Source organism: Pleurodeles waltl, chromosome 4_1 (genome assembly GCF_031143425.1).
Source record: "Pleurodeles waltl isolate 20211129_DDA chromosome 4_1, aPleWal1.hap1.20221129, whole genome shotgun sequence".
Lineage (NCBI taxonomy): Eukaryota > Metazoa > Chordata > Amphibia > Caudata > Salamandridae > Pleurodeles > Pleurodeles waltl.
This window is the reverse complement of record NC_090442.1, coordinates 45,667,976-45,688,803: the sequence shown is the minus strand read 5'-3', so window position 1 is coordinate 45,688,803 and position 20,828 is coordinate 45,667,976. Positions and strand designations below refer to the sequence as shown.

General features: G+C 48.6%; 1 protein-coding gene across 2 annotated transcripts in view; it reads right to left on the bottom strand.

Annotated features, from left to right (window-relative positions):
• Nucleotides 1-13,924: 13,924 nt before the first annotated feature.
• The window catches only part of LOC138287359 (zinc finger protein 271-like), a 57,789-nt gene continuing 50,885 nt past the window's right edge, over nt 13,925-20,828 (bottom strand). Inside the window, exon 2 of one of the 2 annotated variants that reach the window (XM_069227728.1) lies at nt 13,925-20,119. In XM_069227728.1, coding sequence (XP_069083829.1) covers nt 18,106-19,440 — 1,335 coding nt within the window. In that variant the 5' untranslated portion in view covers nt 19,441-20,119 and the 3' untranslated portion in view covers nt 13,925-18,105. The remainder of the gene's footprint in view (nt 20,120-20,828) is intronic. The other variant, XM_069227729.1, reaches the window with a different exon arrangement.

Genomic DNA, 20,828 nt, shown 5'->3' with positions numbered 1-20,828 from the left:
CCCATGGCACGGCAAAGACACCCCAGGTTCTCTGAGGAGGAGCTCAGGGTCATGGTGGAGGAAATCGTCTGGGTAGAGCCACAGCTATTCGGATCACAGGTGCAGCACACCTCCATAGCTAGGAAGATGGAGCTATGGCGCAGAATAGTGGACAGGGTCAACGCAGTGGGACAGCACCCAAGAAATAGGGATGACATCAGGAAGAGGTGGAACGACCTACGGGGGAAGGTGCGTTCCATGGTCTCAAGACACCACCTTGCGATTCAGCGGACTGGCAGTGGACCCCCACCTCCCCCCCCACAACTAACAACATGGGAGGAGTAGGTCTTGGTGATTCTGCATCCTGAGGGCCTCGCAGGTGTTGATGGAGGAATGGATTCTGGTAAGTCAAATCTTAACTATTACATCCCCCACCCTACTTGCATGCTATCACATACCCTCACCCTCACCCCCATCACTCCAACTCCACACAAATGACCCAACATCACAAACCACACATCCTAACACCAAGCCCTGCATGCAACAACAAAGCATGGACACCCAACACTAAAGCATGACCACTGCACATACTCATACACCCCCCTAAACCACCATCACACAAGGACCCACACAGGAATGCAGGCACTGGGGTACACGGTCACCCACCCATTGCACACCATGGCACACACAGATGTAATAAACATCGTTTTATACCCCTGCAGGACTCCTACCCAACGTCACCGGACAGGAGGGTCCACACATGTCCACACCACCAACAGAGGAGGCCCACAGTGATGACAGCAGATCTGTCCAACTGGATCTAGATGACCAGCCTGGCCCATCGGGGACCGCTGGACAGTCGGTTCCCCTGACACAGTCACAGGCCACCACAGAGCTTCTCCCTCTGGAAACACCAGCACAGCACCCACCCAGCGGGCCCATACCTCTGTCCCCAGGACACGTCAATCAGCAGTGTGTCCACCACTACAGGGAACCCAGGCTAACCCACCACCCCAACAACAACAGGGACCTGGGGGCAGTGGCAGTGGGCACACGGTCCAGGGGACAGAGGCCCAGGAACACATGGGAACTGGGAGGGCTGCTGTGCGACAGGGGGAGGACAGGCCAAGGGAACCCACTCTCCACGAGGCCCTCTCCAACATCATGGGAGCCTACCACCATTCCCAGGAGACGATGGCAATGGTACTGGCCAAGTTTCAGGAGACCCAGCGGTTGCAGGAGGTACAGTATTTGGGCTTCAGGGAGGAACTCAGATCCATCAATTCCACCCTGGGCACCATCGTAGGGGTGCTGAAGGAAGTCCTCAACACCAGGAGGGACACTGTGGCACAACAAGGGGGGCGCTGACACTAGCCTGGATGATGAACTACCCACCACCTCCGCCGGCGCTAGTGGACAGGAAGCACCACCACAGGACCACCACACCAGCACCCCACCCCCTGCAGATAGTGAACCACCCTGCAAACGACCCCTGAGATCCATGACAAAGACAGAGAACGATGCCAAGACCCCCGCCAAGAAATGAGACCACCCTGAATGTCATCCTTCTGTCCCACTTTATCACCATGTCCATCCTCAAACTGCCCCAGCTCCACTTCCTATGCCCATTTGGGCAATGCACCTGTGAGACTAATAGACTGGATGCTGCCATGGACATTCCTCCACCATCACCCCTCACCATTTTACAACCCCCTCCACTATTGAGCACTTAAATAAACACCCTTGAAGCACAAAACAATCTGGAGTCAGTCTGCGATTTCAAAATAGCGTATTAGCAATTACAGTGTCAAAATGCTCTTTCAAATGTAATGTCAACATACCTATGTCACACAGCTGTAGTCCATGAGGAAACAAAGCAGATGTCACACAGTGGGACCCACATCTGTGAAATCGTAAGGGAAAGTGACAACTCAGTGACCATACACTGGGTGAAAACGACAGACAGTTGAGAGGTAGTAGTGTTAAAGTACATGTAGTAGGCAGGTTTGTATTCTTACCTGTGTCTCACTGGAAATATTGCAGGATCACTGAGTTCCTGTTGTCGATGTCCTCTTCTTCTGCTTCCTAGTCTTCACTGTCCACAGGCTCCACAGCTGCCACAACACCGCCATCGGGCCCACCCTCCAGCAGAAACGGCACCTGTCGTCGCTAAGCCAAGTTGTGAAGCATACAGCAGGCCACGATGATCTGGCACACTTTCTTTGGTGAGTAGAATAGGAATCCACCTGTTATATGGAGGCACCTAAACCTGGCCTTCAGGAGGCCGAAGGTCCGCTCTATAATCCGCCGAGTTCGCCCATGGGCCTCATTGTAGCGTTCCTCTGCCCTTGTCCTGGGATTCCTCACTGGGGTCAGTAGCCATGACAGGTTGGGGTAACCAGTGTCACCTGCAAATGGCGAGGGCAACTGTTAGAAACACACTAACCTTTAGGGATATCCCCAGACCCAGTCAACCATTCCCACTTGCTTCCAGGTGCTCACCTAATAGCCACACGGTGCCTCTGGAGTTGCTCCATCACATAAGGGATGCTGCTATTCCGCAGGATGTAAGCGTCATGCACTGAGCCAGGGAATTTGGCATTCACATGGGAGATGTACTGGTCGGCCAAACACACCGTCTGCACATTCATGGAAAGATAACTCTTCCGGTTTCTGTACACCTGTTCACTCCTGCGGGGGGGGTGCCAAAGCCACATGTGTCCCATCAATGGCACCTATGATGTTGGGGATATGTCCCAGGGCATAGAAGTCACCTTTCACTGTAGGTAAATCCTCCACCTGAGGGAAAACGATGTAGCTCTGCATGTGTTTCAGCAGGGAAGACAACACTCTGGACAACACGTTGGAAAACATAGGCTGGGACATCCCTGATGCTATGGCCACTGTTGTTTGAAATGACCCACTTGCAAGGAAATGGAGTACTGACAGCACCTGCACTAGAGGGGGGATTCGTGTGGGATGGCAGATAGCTGGTATCAGGTCTGGCTCCAGCTGGGCACACAGTTCCAGGATTGTGGCACGATCAAGCCTGTAGGTGATGATCACATGTCTTTCCTCCATTGTCGACAGGTCCACTAGCGGTCGGTACACCAGAGGATGCCGCCATCTCCTCACATGTCCCAGCGGACGGTGCCTATGAAGGACAACAGCGAGCACAGAGTCAACCAACTCAGAGGTACGTACCCAAAGCTTACACAGAACACGAATCATAATCTGAAATTTGGCCTGTATGAGTGTTGAGGCAAGGCCTAGGTATGTGTGACGCAGTGAAAAATTAAGCCATGTGGGCCCCTGAAATGGCGGCTGCCTGACCTGTAAAGTGGGACAATGGGATGTGAGGTAACTACACTGGCGTTGTAGACCGTCGCGGTAGGCGGTCGAAGACCGCAGCGCAATTCTGCATTGGTTAACATTGGACCCTATGGGTCCCAGGAGCCAATGACGATGTACGCCGGCGGTGATGGTACGCACTGCCGCGGACGTGACCGCCATTTTCTATCTGTTCAATCACTCGATACCTGATCTTTGACAGGAGAGGACCTACACTGCAAGTGCTGCTGTGACCTCGGTCTGGAAGAGACAATGGCTCGTGCGTCTGGGGAAAGGGCCCCTGCCTTCACATCGGAGGAGTTGGAGAAACTCGTGGATGGGGTCCTCCCCCAGTACACGCTACTCTACGGTCCTCCAGACAAACAGGTAAGTACACTGGGAGCATGCTGTATGGGCTATGCCTGTGTGGAGTGGGGTGGATGAAAGATTGGGGGAGGGGGAGATTGAGGCGTGCATGAAACGACGGTGAGTTCATGTGCCACATGGCAAGGGTAGGGAAGGGGGCCAATGACTGTGACGGTGCGGACGGTTATATCTTCTCCTTTTCCCCTGTACTATTCCTGTAGGTCAGCGCCCACCAGAAGAAGGATATTTGTCGTGCCATCTCCACGGAAGTCCGGACCCTGGGGGTCTACCACAGACGGAGCACCCACTGCTGTAAAAGATGGGAGGACAATCGCCGCTGGAGCAAGAAGACAGCGGTGGCCCAGCTAGGGATGGCCTCCCAACGTGGGAGGGGTGCCCGTCGCACCATGACCCCCCTGATGTTCAGGATCCTGGCGGTGGCGTACCCGGAGTTGGATGGGCGCTTGAGGGAATCACAGCAGCCACAAGGGGGTGAGTACACTCTCATTCTGGTGATTTTGCGTGCAGTGGAGGTGTCCGGGTGGGGGAGATGGGCTGTGGATTTCCCTAGGCTAGTGTGCTAGTTAGGTCCCCTTGTTCTGGCAGACCCTGTGGCACCCCACCTGTGTACAGTGCCAAGTACACCTAGTCAGGCTCCTGTGACATCCATGTGTGCAGATGTCGGCCATAGCCTTGTAGGCCATGTCCCAGGGATTGAACAGTGGAGCCCAAGGGCGCAGCGTAGTGCAGGGGGTTTCTGTGTCTGTTGTGTCCCCCAACGGTAGCGGTAATGCATGCACTCAACATGTCTTTCTTCTGTCGCCCCCCTCTTTTTGTGGTCTCCCTGTTCTTGTATGCATTAGCATCATCAGGCGGAGGAGCAGTGGCGCCGGAGCAGGAGGGAGCTGCATTCCACATGGCCCTGGAGGGCGACACTACAGACTCTGAATTCACCAGTGGGACGGAGGGCAAGGGGAGCTCCACGGCGGAGACAGGAGCGGACACCAGTGATACAGACTCGTCCTCTGGTGGGAGCTCCCTTGTGGTGGTGGCCACATCTGTGCCCCCCGCATCTACAGGTACAGCTGCCACCCCCCCTACCAGCACCGCCCTCCCAGCAGCCCCTCAGCCTTTGCCCCGTGCCCGCTCACCCAGGAGGTTGGGCATCACCTTCGCCCCAGGCACCTCAGGCCCAGCAGCCCCAGTCACCCCTGCTGCCCTCAGTGAGGAGGCCACTGACCTCCTCAGGTCTCTCACTGTTGGGCAGTCTACCATTTTGAATGCCATCCAGGGTGTAGAAAGGCAGTTGCAACAAACAAATGCATTCCTGGAGGGCATTCATTCTGGTCAGGCGGCCCTTCAGCGAGCTTTTCAGACTCTGGCCTCAGCACTGATGGCAGCTATTGTCCTTGTCTCTAGCCTCCCCCCTCCAACTTCCTCCATCCAGACCCAATCCCCTCTACCTCAGCCTATCCCAAGCACACCTTCAGACCAGCATGCACACACGCCAACACACAAGGGAAGCTCTGGCAAACAGAAGCACCACACATCCCACAGGTACTCACGCAAGCATCACACACATGCAGACACTCCAACATCCACTGCCTCCACTGTGTCCCCATCCTCCTCGTCTCCCTCCTCCCTCCCAGTCTCGTCTCCACTCACACCTGCATGCACTACATCTACAGCCACTACTTCCATCACCAGCACACACACCACCGCACCCTGCTCACGTGCACTCACCACCCCCACTACCATTCACACGTCCCCTGTGTCCTCTCCCAGTGTGTCTGTGACGCCACCTCCCAAGATACACAAACGCAGCCCCACACCCACCCAACAGCCATCCACCTCACGACAGCCTACAGCGCATGCACCTTCACCCAAAGTCACCAAACGTACACCTCCTACAACCACAACCTCTTCTTCCACTCCCAAACCCCCTCCAGCTACCCGTCCCAGTGTACCCAAAAGACTTTTCCTGTCCACCCTTGTCCTCTTTCCCTCACCTCCCCCACCCCGTCAGTCTCCTAGGGCCCGACTCTCCAGGTACCAACCTAGCACCTCAGCCACAACATCTCCGGGACCAGTGGTGCCTGTAGTCACATTAAATCTGGAGTGCACCGGCCACCAGGGCAGCCAGTGTGGCACGAAGCTATAGCACGGACAGTCTCCCGCCTGTCAAGCATCAAAAGTTGGCCAGTGCCCGGTGGGAGAGGGGGAAGACTCCAGCCACCAAAGCCGCTCCCAGGGGTACAGGTGGGAGTGTGGATTCAGCTGCGACACCTTCCAAGGTGGGGAAGGGGCACAAGAAACTCAGCAAGTCTGGGAAGAGCAGCACGGTGGAGAAGACCGCCATCATCCCGGCTGCCCAGGAGGCCACCGCCATCATCCCCGCTGCCCAGGAGGCCACCGCCAGCACCAGCCCTGCTGCCCAGGAGGCCACCGCCATCATCCCCGCTGCCCAGGAAGCCACCGCCAGCACCAGCCCAGCTGCTCAGGACAGGACCGCCAGCACCAGCCCTGCTGCCCAGAACAGGACTGCCAGCACCAGCCCAGCTGCCCAGGACAGAACTGCCAGCACCAGCCCTGCTGCCCAGGGCAGGACCGCCAGCACCAGCCCAGCTGCCCAGGACAGGACTGCCAGCACCAGCCCTGCTGCCCAGGACAGGACCGCCAGCACCAGCGCTGCTGCACAGGACAGTACCGCCAGCACCAGCACCGCTGGGCCACACAGGACCGCCAGGACCAACCCCGCTGGGCCATAAGGGACCGCCAGCACCAGCCTCGCTGGGACATAAAAGACCGCCAGCACCAGCCCCGCTGGGCCCGACAGGACTGCCAGCAGCTGATTCACTGCCAAAGGCACCGCCGCCACAAGCACCGCTGAATAGGACACCTGCCGCCACAAGCACCGCTGAACAGGACCCCACAAGCACCGCTGAACAGGACACCTGCCGCCACAAGCACCGCTGCCAAGGACACCGCCCCCACAAGCACCGCTGAACAGGACACCGCCGCCACAAGCACCGCCAAACAGGACACTGACGCCACAAGCACCACTGCCAAGGACACCGCCGCAACGAGCACCGCTGAACAGGACACTGCTGCCACAAGCACTGCTGCCACGGACACCGCTGCAACAAGCACCGCTGGCCCATGAGTGTAGGAGGCTGGACTGGCTTGTAGTGAGTACCAAGGGGTACTTGCACCTTGCACCAGGCCCAGTTATCCCTTATTAGTGTATAGGGTGTCTAGCAGCTTAGGCTGATAGATAATGGTAGCTTAGCAGAGCAGCTTAGGCTGAACTAGGAGACGTGTGAAGCTACTACAGTACCACTTAGTGTCATATGCACAATATCATAAGAAAACACAATACACAGTTATACTAAAAATAAAGGTACTTTATTTTTATGACAATATGCCAAAGTATCTCAGAGTGTACCCTCAGTGGGAGGATAGGAAATATACACAAGATATATATACACAATACCAAAAATATGCAGTATAGTCTTAGAAAACAGTGCAAACAATGTATAGTTACAATAGGATGCAATGGGGACACATAGGGATAGGGGCAACACAAACCATATACTCCAAAAGTGGAATGCGAACCACGAATGGACCCCAAACCTATGTGACCTTGTAGAGGGTCGCTGGGACTATTAGAAAATAGTGAGAGTTAGAAAAATAACCCTCCCCAAGACCCTGAAAAGTGAGTGCAAAGTGCACTAAAGTTCCCCTAAGGACAAAGAAGTCGTGTTAGAGGAATAATGCAGGAAAGACACAAACCAACAATGCAACAACGATGGATTTCCAATCTTGGGTACCTGTGGAACAAGGGGACCAAGTCCAAAAGTCACAAGCAAGTCGGAGATGGGCAGATGCCCAGGAAATGCCAGCTGCGGGTGCAAAGAAACTTCTACTGGACAGAAGAAGCTGAGGTTTCTGCAGGAACGAAAAGGGCTAGAGACTTCCCCTCTGGTGGACGTATCCCTCTTGCCGTGGACAGTCGTGCAGAAGTGTTTTCCCGCCGAAAGACCGCCAACAAGCCTTGCTAGCTGCAAATCATGCGGTAAGCGTTTTTGGATGCTGCTGTGGCCCAGGAAGGACCAGGATGTCGCAAATTGCGTCAGGAGAGAGAGGGGACGTCGAGCAAGACAAGGAGCCCTCTCAGCAGCAGGTAGCACCCGGAGAAGTGCCAGAAACAGGCACTACGAGGATGCGTGAAACGGTGCTCACCCGAAGTCGCACAAAGAAGTCCCACGTCGCCGGAGAACAACTTAGGAGGTCGTGCAATGCAGGTTAGAGTGCCGTGGACCCAGGCTGGACTGTGCACAAAGGATTTCCGCCGGAAGTGCACGGAGGCCGGAGTAGTTGCAAAAGTCGCGGTTCCCAGCAATGCAGTCTAGCGAGGTGAGGCAAGGACTTACCTCTACCAAACTTGGACTGAAGAGTCACTGGACTGTGGTGGTCACTTGGACAGAGTTGCTGGATTCGAGGGACCTCGCTCGTCGTGCTGAGAGGAGACCCAAGGGACCGGTAATGCAGCTTTTTGGTGCCTGCGGTTGCAGGGGGAAGATTCCGTCGACCCACGGGAGATTTCTTCGGAGCTCCTAGTGCAGAGAGGAGGCAGACTACCCCCACAGCATGCACCACCAGGAAAACAGTCGAGAAGGCGGCAGGATCAGCGTTACAGAGTTGCAGTAGTCATCTTTGCTACTATGTTGCAGGTTTGCAGGTTTGCAGGCTTCCAGCGCGGTCAGCAGTCGATTCCTTGGCAGAAGGTGAAGAGAGAGATGCAGAGGAACTCGGATGAGCTCTTGCATTCGTTATCTAAAGTTTCCCCAGAGACAGAGGCCCTAAATAGCCAGAAAAGAGGGTTTGGCTACCTAGGAGAGAGGATAGGCTAGCAACACCTGACAGAGCCTATCACAAGGAGTCTCTGACGTCACCTGGTGGCACTGGCCACTCAGAGCAGTCCAGTGTGCCAGCAGCACCTCTGTTTCCAAGATGGCAGAGGTCTGGAGCACACTGGAGGAGCTCTGGACACCTCCCATGGGAGGTGCAGGTCAGGGGAGTGGTCACTCCCCTTTCCTTTGTCCAGTTTCGCGCCAGAGCAGGGCTAAGGGGTCCCCTGAACCGGTGTAGACTGGCTTATGCAGAATTGGGCACATCTGTGCCCAAGAAAGCATTTCCAGAGGCTGGGGGAAGCTACTCTTCCCCTGCCTTCACACCATTTTCCAAAGGGAGAGGGTGTAACACCCTCTCTCAGAGGAAGTCCTTTGTTCTGCCATCCTGGGCCAGGCCTGGCTGGACCCCAGGAGGGCAGATGCCTGTCTGAGGGGTTGGCAGCAGCAGCAGCTGCAGTGAAACCCCAGGAAGGGCAGTTTGGCAGTACCAGGGTCTATGCTACAGACCACTGGGATCATGGGATTGTGCCAACTATGCCAGGATGGCATAGAGGGGGCAATTCCATGATCATAGACATGTTACATGGCCATATTCGGAGTTACCATTGTGAAGCTACATATAGGTAGTGACCTATATGTAGTGCACGCGTGTAATGGTGTCCCCGCACTCACAAAGTCCGGGGAATTAGCCCTGAACAATGTGGGGGCACCTTGGCTAGTGCCAGGGTGCCCTCACACTAAGTAACTTTGCACCTAACCTTTACCAGGTAAAGGTTAGACATATAGGTGACTTATAAGTTAATTAAGTGCAGTGTAAAATGGCTGTGAAATAACGTGGACGTTATTTCACTCAGGCTGCAGTGGCAGGCCTGTGTAAGAATTGTCAGAGCTCCCTATGGGTGGCAAAAGAAATGCTGCAGCCCATAGGGATCTCCTGGAACCCCAATACCCTGGGTACCTCAGTACCATATACTAGGGAATTATAAGGGTGTTCCAGTAAGCCAATGTAAATTGGTAAAATTGGTCACTAGCCTGTTAGTGACAATTTGAAAGAAATGAGAGAGCATAACCACTGAGGTTCTGATTAGCAGAGCCTCAGTGAGACAGTTAGTCACTACACAGGTAACACATTCAGGCACACTTATGAGCACTGGGGCCCTGGAGAACAGGGTCCCAGTGACACATACAACTAAAACAACATATATACAGTGAAAAATGGGGGTAACATGCCAGGCAAGATGGTACTTTCCTACAATGAGCGCAAAGGGCAATGACGCTACTGAGTCCGTCACGAGTAGGATGAAGCAATCTGGGCACAAGGCCCCCTCCAGAACCAGTGGAGAGATCCATCCACTACCTCTGTCCTTGGCAGGATGAATCACTCTGGGCACAAGGCCCCCTCCAGAACCAGTGGAGAAAGGCATCTACCTGAGAGACCGTGGCTTTGCACTCTCCAGGATGAAGCAGTGGGCAACCCACCCACTGTAGAGACTTGAGAGACTGTGGCTTTGCTCTCCCCAGGATTGAACAGTGGGCAACCCACCCACTGTAGAGTCTTGAGAGACTGTGGCTTTGCACTCCCCAGGATTGAACAGTGGGAAACCCACCCACTGTAGAGACTTGAGAGACTGTGGCTTTGCACTCCCCAGGACTGAACAGTGGGCAACCCACCCACTGTAGAGACTTGAGAGACTGTGGTTTTGCACTCCCCAGGATTGAACAGTGGGCAAACCACCCAATGTAGAGACTTGAGAGACTGTGGCTTTGCACTCCCCAGGATTGAACAGTGGGCATGTGTCCCCCTCGTGGATTTGGGGTCGTGCACTCCTTTCCCTTAACCCTGAGGTGCCTGTTTTATTGCTAACTGATGCCCCTGCAGTGTTCTCTCCGTCATGTTCGGGGATTGAGTGTGGGCCTCGCTCATGCCGTGTGGGCCCAGTGTTCCACGGACTTCAATGGAGCACTACCTGGACTACTGTTCTTGGTGTATATATTTGTTAATAGTGTATATATATTTTTGCGTCCTGGATTTTAATATATTACAATGGTTACACTAATTTCCTTTTGTCTTTGCATTCTTCTGGGGGGTGTAACTGTAATGTATCATGCTGTATTAGTGTGTGTGTTGTAGTGGGTGAGGGTGGGGGTGTTGCGTGTGTGTGTCCCTGTTTTTTCCCTCCCCCTCCCCTGTATCGTAGGTGCCGTACTCACCGTTGTCTTTGCTGCCAGCGTTCGTGCTCCTGGTAGAGGAGCAAGAAGATAAGGGCTGGCAGGATCTGGAGATCGGGTTCCATGTCGTCCGGATTCCTCGTGGGGTGTGTAGAGGTGAGCGTTTTCCCTTCGAAGTTCTGTTTCCGCTCTGTTTTTGTTCGCGGTGAATCCGCCCCGGAAAAGGTGGTGGATTGGTAGGTTGTGATGCTGTGGGCGGTACATTGTCTTCTGCCTGTCTGTTGGCGGTGATCGCCAAGCTGTTTGTTTGTACCGCCGTGGCGGTCGGAGTGTTAAAGTGGCTGACTTTGTTGGCGGTTTCCGCCACGGTCGTAATTCAAATTTTTCACCGCCGGCCTGTTGGCGGTCTTACAGCCGCTTTAACATCGACCGCCAGGGTTGTGATGACCACCTAAGTGTATTGATCACCCCCCCACCCCCGGGTTTGTGATAGTGTCTGCTGTTCACACATCAGTCTTCTACAGGTCCTGCTGGGGAGAGGATAGAATAGGATGGGTTTGTGAGAGTGTCTCAATCAATCAATCAGGATTTATGAAGCGTGACAAATCACCCGTGAGGGTCTCAAGGTGCTCAAGTTGCTAGCTGCTTCACGGTACTCTGTTCATTCAGACAGCCATGTCTTGAGTTCTTTTCTGAATTGCTGGAGCAATGCAGCCATTCTGAGGTGCAGGGCAAGGTCGTTCCTGGCTTTGGCCACCAGGTGAGAGAAGTAGCATCCTCCACTGCTGGATCATTGAATCTGGGAGGTGTTTGCAAGGAAAAAGTGGGCGGATTACAGGTATATGGTCGGTTGGTGGAAGGTAATTCGTTTGTTGATACATGATCGTTCTTCATTGTGCAGAGCTTTGTATGCGTGAGTCAGAATCTTGAACTTGCATCTCTTCTGGATCAGGAGCCAGTGTAGCTTCTTGAGGTGAGAGGTGATGCGAGTCCATCTGGGGAGGTCAAGGATAAGTCCTGCAGCTGAGTTTTGTATTGGCGGTAGTCTCATCAGGAGGCATGCACTGATTCCTACGTAAAGAGTGTTACTGTAGTCTAGCCTGCCGATGACAAGGACTTGAGTGACGGTTCTTCTTGTGTTGATTGGGAGACACCTGAAAATCTTACAGAGCATGTGTAGGGTGAGAAAGCTGGCCGACAAGACTGCGTTTACCTGTTTCTGCATAGATAATGGCTGTCCAAGAAAATGCCAAGGTTACAGGCGTGCTCTGTCAGGTGGGGGAAGGGCCAAGATCAACAGGCCACCAACAGTTGTTCCATGGCGAGGTGTTGTTCCCAAAGATGGCCTTCCGTTTTGTCCGTGTTGAGCTTGAAACAGTTGTCCTTCATTCAGTCGACGACGTTCATCATGCAATAATGGAAGTTGGTTCCGGAGGTATAGAGGTCTTCTGGCAGCAAGAGGATGAGCTCGGTTTCGTCAGCATATGAGATGTTGTTGAGTCTGTGAGTTCTGATGGTGTTGGCCAGGGGGGTCATGAATGTGTTAAAGAGGGTGGGGCTGAGGGACGATCCTTGTGGGATGCCGCAAATGATCTTGAGGTGAACGGTGGGAGACATATTCTCTGGGTTCTTCTGGCGAGGTCTGAGGTGATCCATTTGAGGAAGTTTTCCTGGATTCCGATTTAGTGGAGTCTACTGATCAAGATGTGGTGGGAGATGGAGTCGAAGGTGACTGACAGGTCCAGGAGGATGAGGGCTGCTGTTTCGCCATGGTCTTTGAGGGCCCTGGTGTCATTGGTGGCTGTGATCGGGGCTGTCTCATGCTTTGGTTGGCTCGAAATGCAGATTGAGAGGGGTCCAAGAGGTTGTAGTCTTTAACTGTTGGGTGGGTTGCTGTTTGATTGCCTTTTTGAGAGCTGGAACTGGAAAGGGGAAAAGGGAGATGGGCCGGTAGTTTTTCGAATATGCTTGGTCAGCGTAGGGTTTCTTCAGGAGGGTACTCACTTCAGCGTGTTTCCAGTTCTCAGGGAAAGAGGCCATGGTGATGGAGCCGTTCAGGAATTTTTTGAGCTAGTCGCCAATCATCTTGTTACTGAGGTTGACGATGTGGTGGGGCTATGGGTACTCCCGAGTGTATGGCGTTCATGATGGAGATTGTGGCTTGAGTTGTGATCGGATGCAAATGGGTGAGCAGGTGTTCGAGGTTTGTGTTTGTTGGTGTGAGTAGGCTAATGCTATCGGTGGTGGGGGTTGGGGTATGAAGTTCTCGTTAAATGGCTCAAGTCTTGTCAAGGAAGAAGTCTGCCAGGGTGTCACATAGTTCTTGGGCATGCGTGATGGTGCTGTCTGCAGTTCACCCATCAGTCTTCTACAGGTGTAGATGGAGAACACGTAGAATAGAGTGGGTTTGCAACAGTTTCTGCTGTTCACACACCAGCTGTCTGTAGGGGCTGCTGGAGAGTGTGTAGAATAGGGAGGATAGTACCTGTTCACCCATCAATTTTCTACAGATGCTGCTGGAGAACCTGTTGAATAGTGGGGGGTTTGTGATAGTGCCTGCTGTTCACACACCAGCTGTCTGCAGGTGCTGTTAGAGAGGGTGTCGAATAGGTTGGGTTTGTGAGAGAGTCTCTGCTGTTCACCCATCAGTCTTCTACAGGTGCTGCTGGAGAGTGTGTAGAATAGGCTGGGTTTGACAGAGAGCAAGAGAGAAAGAGCGTCAAGGAGTGGCTCGCCTCTTTCATAAAAGGGCACTGTTAGTGTATAAATGATTGCACTCTTGTTTGCAGCACTTAATTGATGGGGTCACACAGAACATGGCATTACACCTCTCACCCCCAGTTTTAATACTAACATGATTGTCTTACCTATATTCTTTACACGTTTGAATCTTGATTTTCAAATGTGTGCTGAACTCAGCCAGCTAGCAGTCCACCTGGAGGTTGGAGGAAGGGAACCTGGTTCAATACACTTATGTAAGCGAGGATGAGTAAGTTGTGATCAACTGAATGAAATCCTCTAGCTTTGAGTATCTGTGACTTCCAAATGACGCTTTGACTGACAGTTTTATGTCCGGTCCTTCACACCTCCCGAAGAGGGAGGTCCTAGACATACATTACAAGCATTCTCTATCCATAAATAAGAAAATCACAGGGAGCTTACAGAATGTGTGAATAATTCAGTCAAGATTTTTTTAAATTAATGTATAGTCCATGAAATCGATACATAAATAGTACAGAAGAATACAGCAATGCCAACAATATATTTTAACATTAACTAATCAATTCATAAACACTGGCAAGGAAATTAGGAACTGCTGCATGAAAAGCATTATGTACATCCTGCGTCTAAAAATCATTATATGCTTGATTAAACATTCAAAGATACACAGACTGACTATAAGAATTCCATTGTTTTTCATACCAATAGTTAAACTACACCTGCAGAAATATGTACCAGTAGCATCCTCCACTCTATGTGTGACACGAAAGCGTATGTCAATTAAGTAATTTTTTTACCTAAAACTCACAAACATGGACAATTCCTCAATAGCTTCAGTTTGCTTCATACTTTTGACAAATTATTACAGAACATCTAGATCATCAGATGTTCAAAGCAATGTTATTACATATTACGAGCTTTTTAAAATAAATGACATTCTTATATTAAGTGCACCAACACACTGACAAACGTAGCTGAGTGCATGGCTGCTTATAAGTTGCTACTCTATTTTCATGTTATCTGTTGCCCCGGCACCACAACAACTAAGCATCACTGATACTGTGTGAACCTCTTTATTCTGTACATCTGCAATGAAAGCTAGGGACAGATGTCTTCTCAATGAACCAACCATTTCAATTAGTGGAATATCCCCAGTGTCCTCCCCCTAGGGGAACAAGTGAATTGTCAGAGAACCCCCGCCATTTCACGCAGGATAGGAAGATATTTTTCTTTAATCACATGCAGACTCGCAACTGTCATTGTTTCGTAAACCCTTCAACACAAAACATGCCAAGATGGACAGACCCCTGCCTCTACAGATGTGATGTGCTCATCCCAGCGTTTAACAGCAAGTAACAGTTTCATTTACAAGTTCTGTGCGTGACTTTGCTTCAGATTATGGGACATACTCCTAGTGTAGTGACTGCTGTATCTTCATTTCATACCATTGCTATAAACATGTTGGCTAGCTGCTGCTATTTTCATGATAGTCAGGGGCAGAAAAACGAAAACGTTTTGAGGTCCCTTGGTTTACCTTTTCAAAAAAGTAAATAGATTCATTTCTAGATCCCTATGATTGGTGCCAATTTTATTGATTCACTAAATTATCAAATGACTCAGCCTTTCTCTAGTAATGCTATTCAAACATATTAATTTTTGCAGGGTTCCCTGCCTTGGCAAGTACTGGAGACCAGAAAATATAAATTTCACATTAAGATGTAAAATCTAGTCATTATTCTGTACATTTTATAGCATCGGCATTGGCTCCACCTGTATCATATTTTAATGGGATCATTTTCTTTTTTCTCATTTCCTATGTTGAAAAATCATTTCAAAATATGAGTTCATTATCCATCTGCCCTCTAAAATCTTTCCAAAAGATGTAAATGCTTTTGTTTGCTTTGTGCTCTGCCTCGCTATTAGCTGTAGCCATGAAACTTTCATTAATGTTCTCTCACTCTTCTGAAGAGAGGCCTTGTACTCGGCCTCACCACCTTATAGTGTGGAGATTCATGAATTACAGAGTTAATTTTCTACCTGTGTAAGATCCAAATAAACCTTGAGTTTGTTTTCTGGGTCTGTTTGAAGGCATACGCAAAGTACAAGAATAAGGTTAGACAACACACTAGGATGATGTTCTTGATGATATGTAATCATGTATAATCAAAAACTTTAGCTGCTGACGTTGCAAATTAAATACCTATAACACCAGTCTTGATAATTAACCATATCAAATGATTATTGGCAAACTGATTTACCTCTCTTTGCCTCAATCTGTGAGTATGCTTAATGTAATGTGTGAAATGTTATAAAACAATATAAAAAGTGTTGTTAAAATACATCTGCACGGTATGCTCTCCAGTAACGTCCCAACTAATGAACATAGCATTTTGATCATCTGCCTTGTCTTGGCAGTCATCACCGGGGCTGCCCTGGATTGCTCCTGCCTCTTCCTGGATGGCTGATCTCAGATATTTTTCCTCCTAATCTGGTTGTACAGTTTTCAGGGTTATGCATACACTGATGGCACCCAAACTCTGCTCAATTTGGATTTGTTATATGCTATGTTAAAGGGACCTGTCTAGCACCTTCTACCTCTATTATTGCACCAAAACACTTTCTTAATAATGTCACACGCCCATGAACGTCTGCCCGTGATGATGATATAAAGCAGCACTCAAACACAACAAAAGAGGACCAAGGGAGATTTATAGACCAGCAGGTGTTGGCTCCCAACGTTTATCACTATGACACACAAACAAGCACCTGGGTCTTTATCAAGAAAAGAAAAATGAAACAAAAGTGACCTAACTGAGATGGGATATTTTTAAGGACGATTTCCCTCACCCGTCATAGGAGGCATGTTTCATCCTCGAGAATCTCCTAGCTCCGTGACAGATGATTATGGTGCAGGCTACAGCTTCCTCACTATAAAGGAGGATCTCAACAGATGTTTTTAGAGATATGGTAGATACCCTAAGGTGAGCTGAAGGGTAGTGATAAAAGCAGATCGTATGACAAGTGATATAGTAATTTAAAACTGGATACAGGTTATGCATACACATTTACTCATGGGCCCCTAGGTCAGTATTCAAACAAGGGATACTGCAGGAGTGATTTAGTCCTGCTTGAATGTGTTACCAGAAAAGCCCAACATGTTTCTGCCATATTACACTAAGATGAGGTGTTTTGGCATTCGTCAGGACCTATAAAGAAAAAGTGTTTCTGCTCCAGAAATGTGCTCAAAATAAAATGATACCAAACCACACAGTGGTCCACTGGCAAATTCAGAGGGGATCCACTGTCAATCAACCCGTAATCGTCAGGTGTGGGCCTCAACTCAGGGACCCTGGCATGGAGGCTCAGGGTACTCTCTGTCCTAAACAGAGGTCCTGTAGAAAACCTTTTCCATCGCCAGGTTCAAGGACCATAAAGCAGCACTTCAACCAGTCTGCAGAGAATTCAACTTTTCACACTTCTTTTATATGCATCTCCATTGCATCAGATTTAAATGATAAAAGATGTGCTTCTTATATTACGTGAAAGTAACCCAAGTTGCTGCTTCCCCCTAAAGTCATTTGTTTTTTTAGCGTTTATGGAGTAATAGTGTTATTCCTTCATTCTGCAAGTTATTTTTATTGGAAATATGAACTGGCAGAACACCAGAGACAGCTTGGTATGACTGACTCAGCCTTTCTTCCATCTGTGTTAAGTAAACTGAGTAACAATACATTTGATGGTAACAGCATTCTTCATTAAAGAGACAAATGAGTGAATGGCATATACTAAGTAAGCGGTTGTTTGTATTATTTAGTGTAGACAACAAAAACTATGCTCCTATCTAGATTTTACCTAGGAAATGTTTTGACAAATTTTGTTAGGAGCTTGCCTATTTTGGATGTTGTGTCAGCTTGTGTTGGCTCTTCTTGTGTTTGTCACTCCCCTGGAGTATAGCCTGTTTACCTTCCCTCTGATTGGATGACTTGAATACTTTCACTGTTCAGTATTAGGAACTACCTTTGTCTTTTTAGTTAAGCATTCCATGGGAGTGCATGGGTTTATGGGTTTATGGTTTTTATCACTAATGCCTAAATGTAGCTGATAATATTCGTGTTAGTCCAAGCATTGTTCATAGTGTTGCTTTTACCAGTAGCGTGATCAAGTGTGCTTGGATGTATTTCTTTATTTTAACTCAGTTTCAGTCAATAAAAACCAACAATAGTTTGTTTCTTTTAGTCCATATTATGCTAGTCTCCCAATTAGTTTCCTTCTACTCTAGATTTTTTCCTACCTGAAAAAAAATTAACAATCGCTGAGAAGACACTTTCATAATTCTACAAATATCTATTCTTTCCTGCTAGTCGGGTCTTCTATCATCTACTTTTTTTTTTTACTCTCTGGTGTTTGAACGTTCCACATAACTATGTTATTATTTTCTGTAATTCGTTCAGCTCACAATAAATGCACTTGTTTGCTCCTGTGTGGGTCCACAGATGGGTCAGTAGTATTGTTGATGTACTTCTTGCCATATTCACTACATTGTTAGGATTATTTCCATGTTTGTTCAGTGGTATGTTTTTGCTCATGCTGGTGTAGAATTGATAATCAACTACAGTTTTTTTTACAATCAGTGCACTTGTATGGCTTTTACCCTCATGTGCGTTCTCTGATGCATCTTTAGGTTTGAGGAGTTACTAAAACTACTTCCACATTCACTGCAATGGTAGGGTTTTTCCCTTGTGTGTGTTCGCTGATGACCTTGCAGGGTTGATAAATGACTAAAGCTCTTTACACATTCACTGCACTTAAACGGCTTTTCCCCTGTGTGTGTTCGCTGATGTGCTTGTAGATGTGATGCCCGACTAAAGCTCTTCACACACTCACTGCATTTGAACGGCTTTTCCCCTGTGTGAATTCGCTGATGTCGTTTTAGCTCTGATGACTGACAAAAGCTCTTCATACATTCACCGCAATGGTATGGTTTTTCCCCTGTGTGTGTTCGCTGATGGATATGGAGGTGTGATAATAGGTTAAAGCTCTTTCCACACTCACTACAATGGTATGGTTTTTCCCCTGTGTGTATTCGCTGATGGCTTTGCAGGTTTGATAACTGACTAAAGCTCTTCACACATTCACTGCACTTGAATGGTTTTTCCCCTGTGTGTGTTCGTTGATGCCTTTGTAGCTTTGATAAACAACTAAAACTCTTCACACATTCACTGCACTTGAATGTTGTTCCCCCTGTGTGTGTTTGCAGCTGTGATAACCAACTGAAGCTCTTCGCACATTCACTGCACTTGAATGGTTTTTCCCCTGTGTGTATTCGCTGATGTACTTGGAGGTGTGAAAACTGACTAAAGCTCTTCACGCATTCATTGCAATGGTAGGGTTTTTCACCTGTGTGTATTCGCTGATGTATTTGGAGGTTTGATAACCAACTAAAGCTCTTCACACATTCATTGCAATGGTATGGTTTCTCCCCTGTGTGTGTTCGCTGATGTCTTTGGAGGTTTGCTAACTGACTAAAGCTTTTTACACACTCATTGCACTTGAATGGTTTTTCCCCAGTGTGTGTTCGTTGGTGTCTTTGTAGAACTGATAACTGACTAAAGCTCTTCCCACATTCACTGCAATTGAATGGTTTTTCCTGTGTGTGTGCTCGCTGATGATTCCTTAATGCTGAAGTGTAACTAAAACTACTCCCACATTTGCTGCAACGGTATGTTTTTTCTCCTTTGAGGGTTTGTTGACATTGTAGGTTAGATAACCAACTAAAGCTCTTTGCATATTTAGTGCAATTTAATTGTTTTTCACCTGTCTTCTTTTGCTGAGGATGTGTTAGTTCTGATGACAAACTAAAGGTCTTGCTGCATGTCCCTGATTCTTTTTTCTTGGTTAGTGTTTCTGGGCTGGGTATATATTTGTCTACATCACATGACTGTGTTTCCTGAAGGGCCAACATGGCTGATAAAGCTCTTGTGTTGTTCTCAAATTGCCTGTATGTGTGTGGTGTTTTGCATATTTGGTTTCTGATTTAACAATAAAGTGCAAAGGTCACCAAATACCTGTCACACTCATAATGTGGGTAAGGCTTCTTTGTGGGCGATAGTGTCTTTAGACGGGATAATGATTTTCACAGTTGTAGGTGACGATTCAAATTAAGACAGCAGTTTGTATTCTAGATAGCAGAAATCCTCTTTCCTTTACCCTTCAGTTGTCTGGCTCCAGTGTGTTGTTATTTTCTCTGGTTCCTGTGGTTTGGCCAGGAACAGTTTATAATACACCTAGAGCACTAAATAGTAGTCATCATTTCAGGAAGCATAGCACCGCTGTAAACACATCATACCGATCCCATGTCCATTGGACACCTGTTCACACAGGTGGTTTATTGATGCTGTTGGCTTAATTCTCTTGAGTTCTTTTCTTAGTCCGATGGCCTGGAGGTGAACCGCTCTGACTCTTACATTTCCTGAATTGCCCTTAACTGCTTCTTCCAGGCTGTCACTTTATAATCAGGTTTGTCCGCCTCCAACTGTGCTGATGTTTTCCTGAATACTGGAGCTCAAATATCCATTGGTTGTGCAGATTTACAGTAGTATTATCAAAATCCACAATCGTTTAATTTATTCAAGACTTTTTTTCTGTTGGATGTAAAGAGATGTAAAATTACTAAACGCAGACACAATGGAATGTGAATACACAATGTTTTACTGGTTGCAAAAGACACCTCTTCTGTACCATATTTACTTAGCAAGGGATATTTCAACATACACATATATTTGAATAAAAGATATGTTGAATACGTCACATCTTATTTACTTCAAGAAAAGAAGATGATTTACCAGTGTTCACATGGTAACTTAGTAAAGAAATGGCACTGATGGAGCACCCACACGCTACAGATACAGCTTTAGGTAGATGCAAGTGGTCAAGATTTTTGATATAAGCAACAACAGACTGTGGTAAAAGGGATTGGGGAGGATGTGCTGCTGATACTTACATTTCAGGAAGTGTATAACAAAGGTAGCTTTTCAGGAAGTACATAAAACTAAATTGTCAGGAAGTATATACCAAAGGTAACTCAGGGAGCACTGTTAGCCAAAACCATGGACCCATTCAATACATGCACACAGCAGAAGCCTGGTAATGGCCTGACAGCCAAGCGGCCATGGTTGGCGTTGTGGGTATCACAAGCTTCATTACAGAAGCTCGCCTGGTAGGTACAAACAATAGGATATAATGGAACTTGTACTACGTTTGTGATGGAGTATCCCATCCCCCAAGGTCGTAATCAGGCCCATAGTATTATCCAACCGCAGATGTGAGATATAGTCATTATGCCTCCCTTGC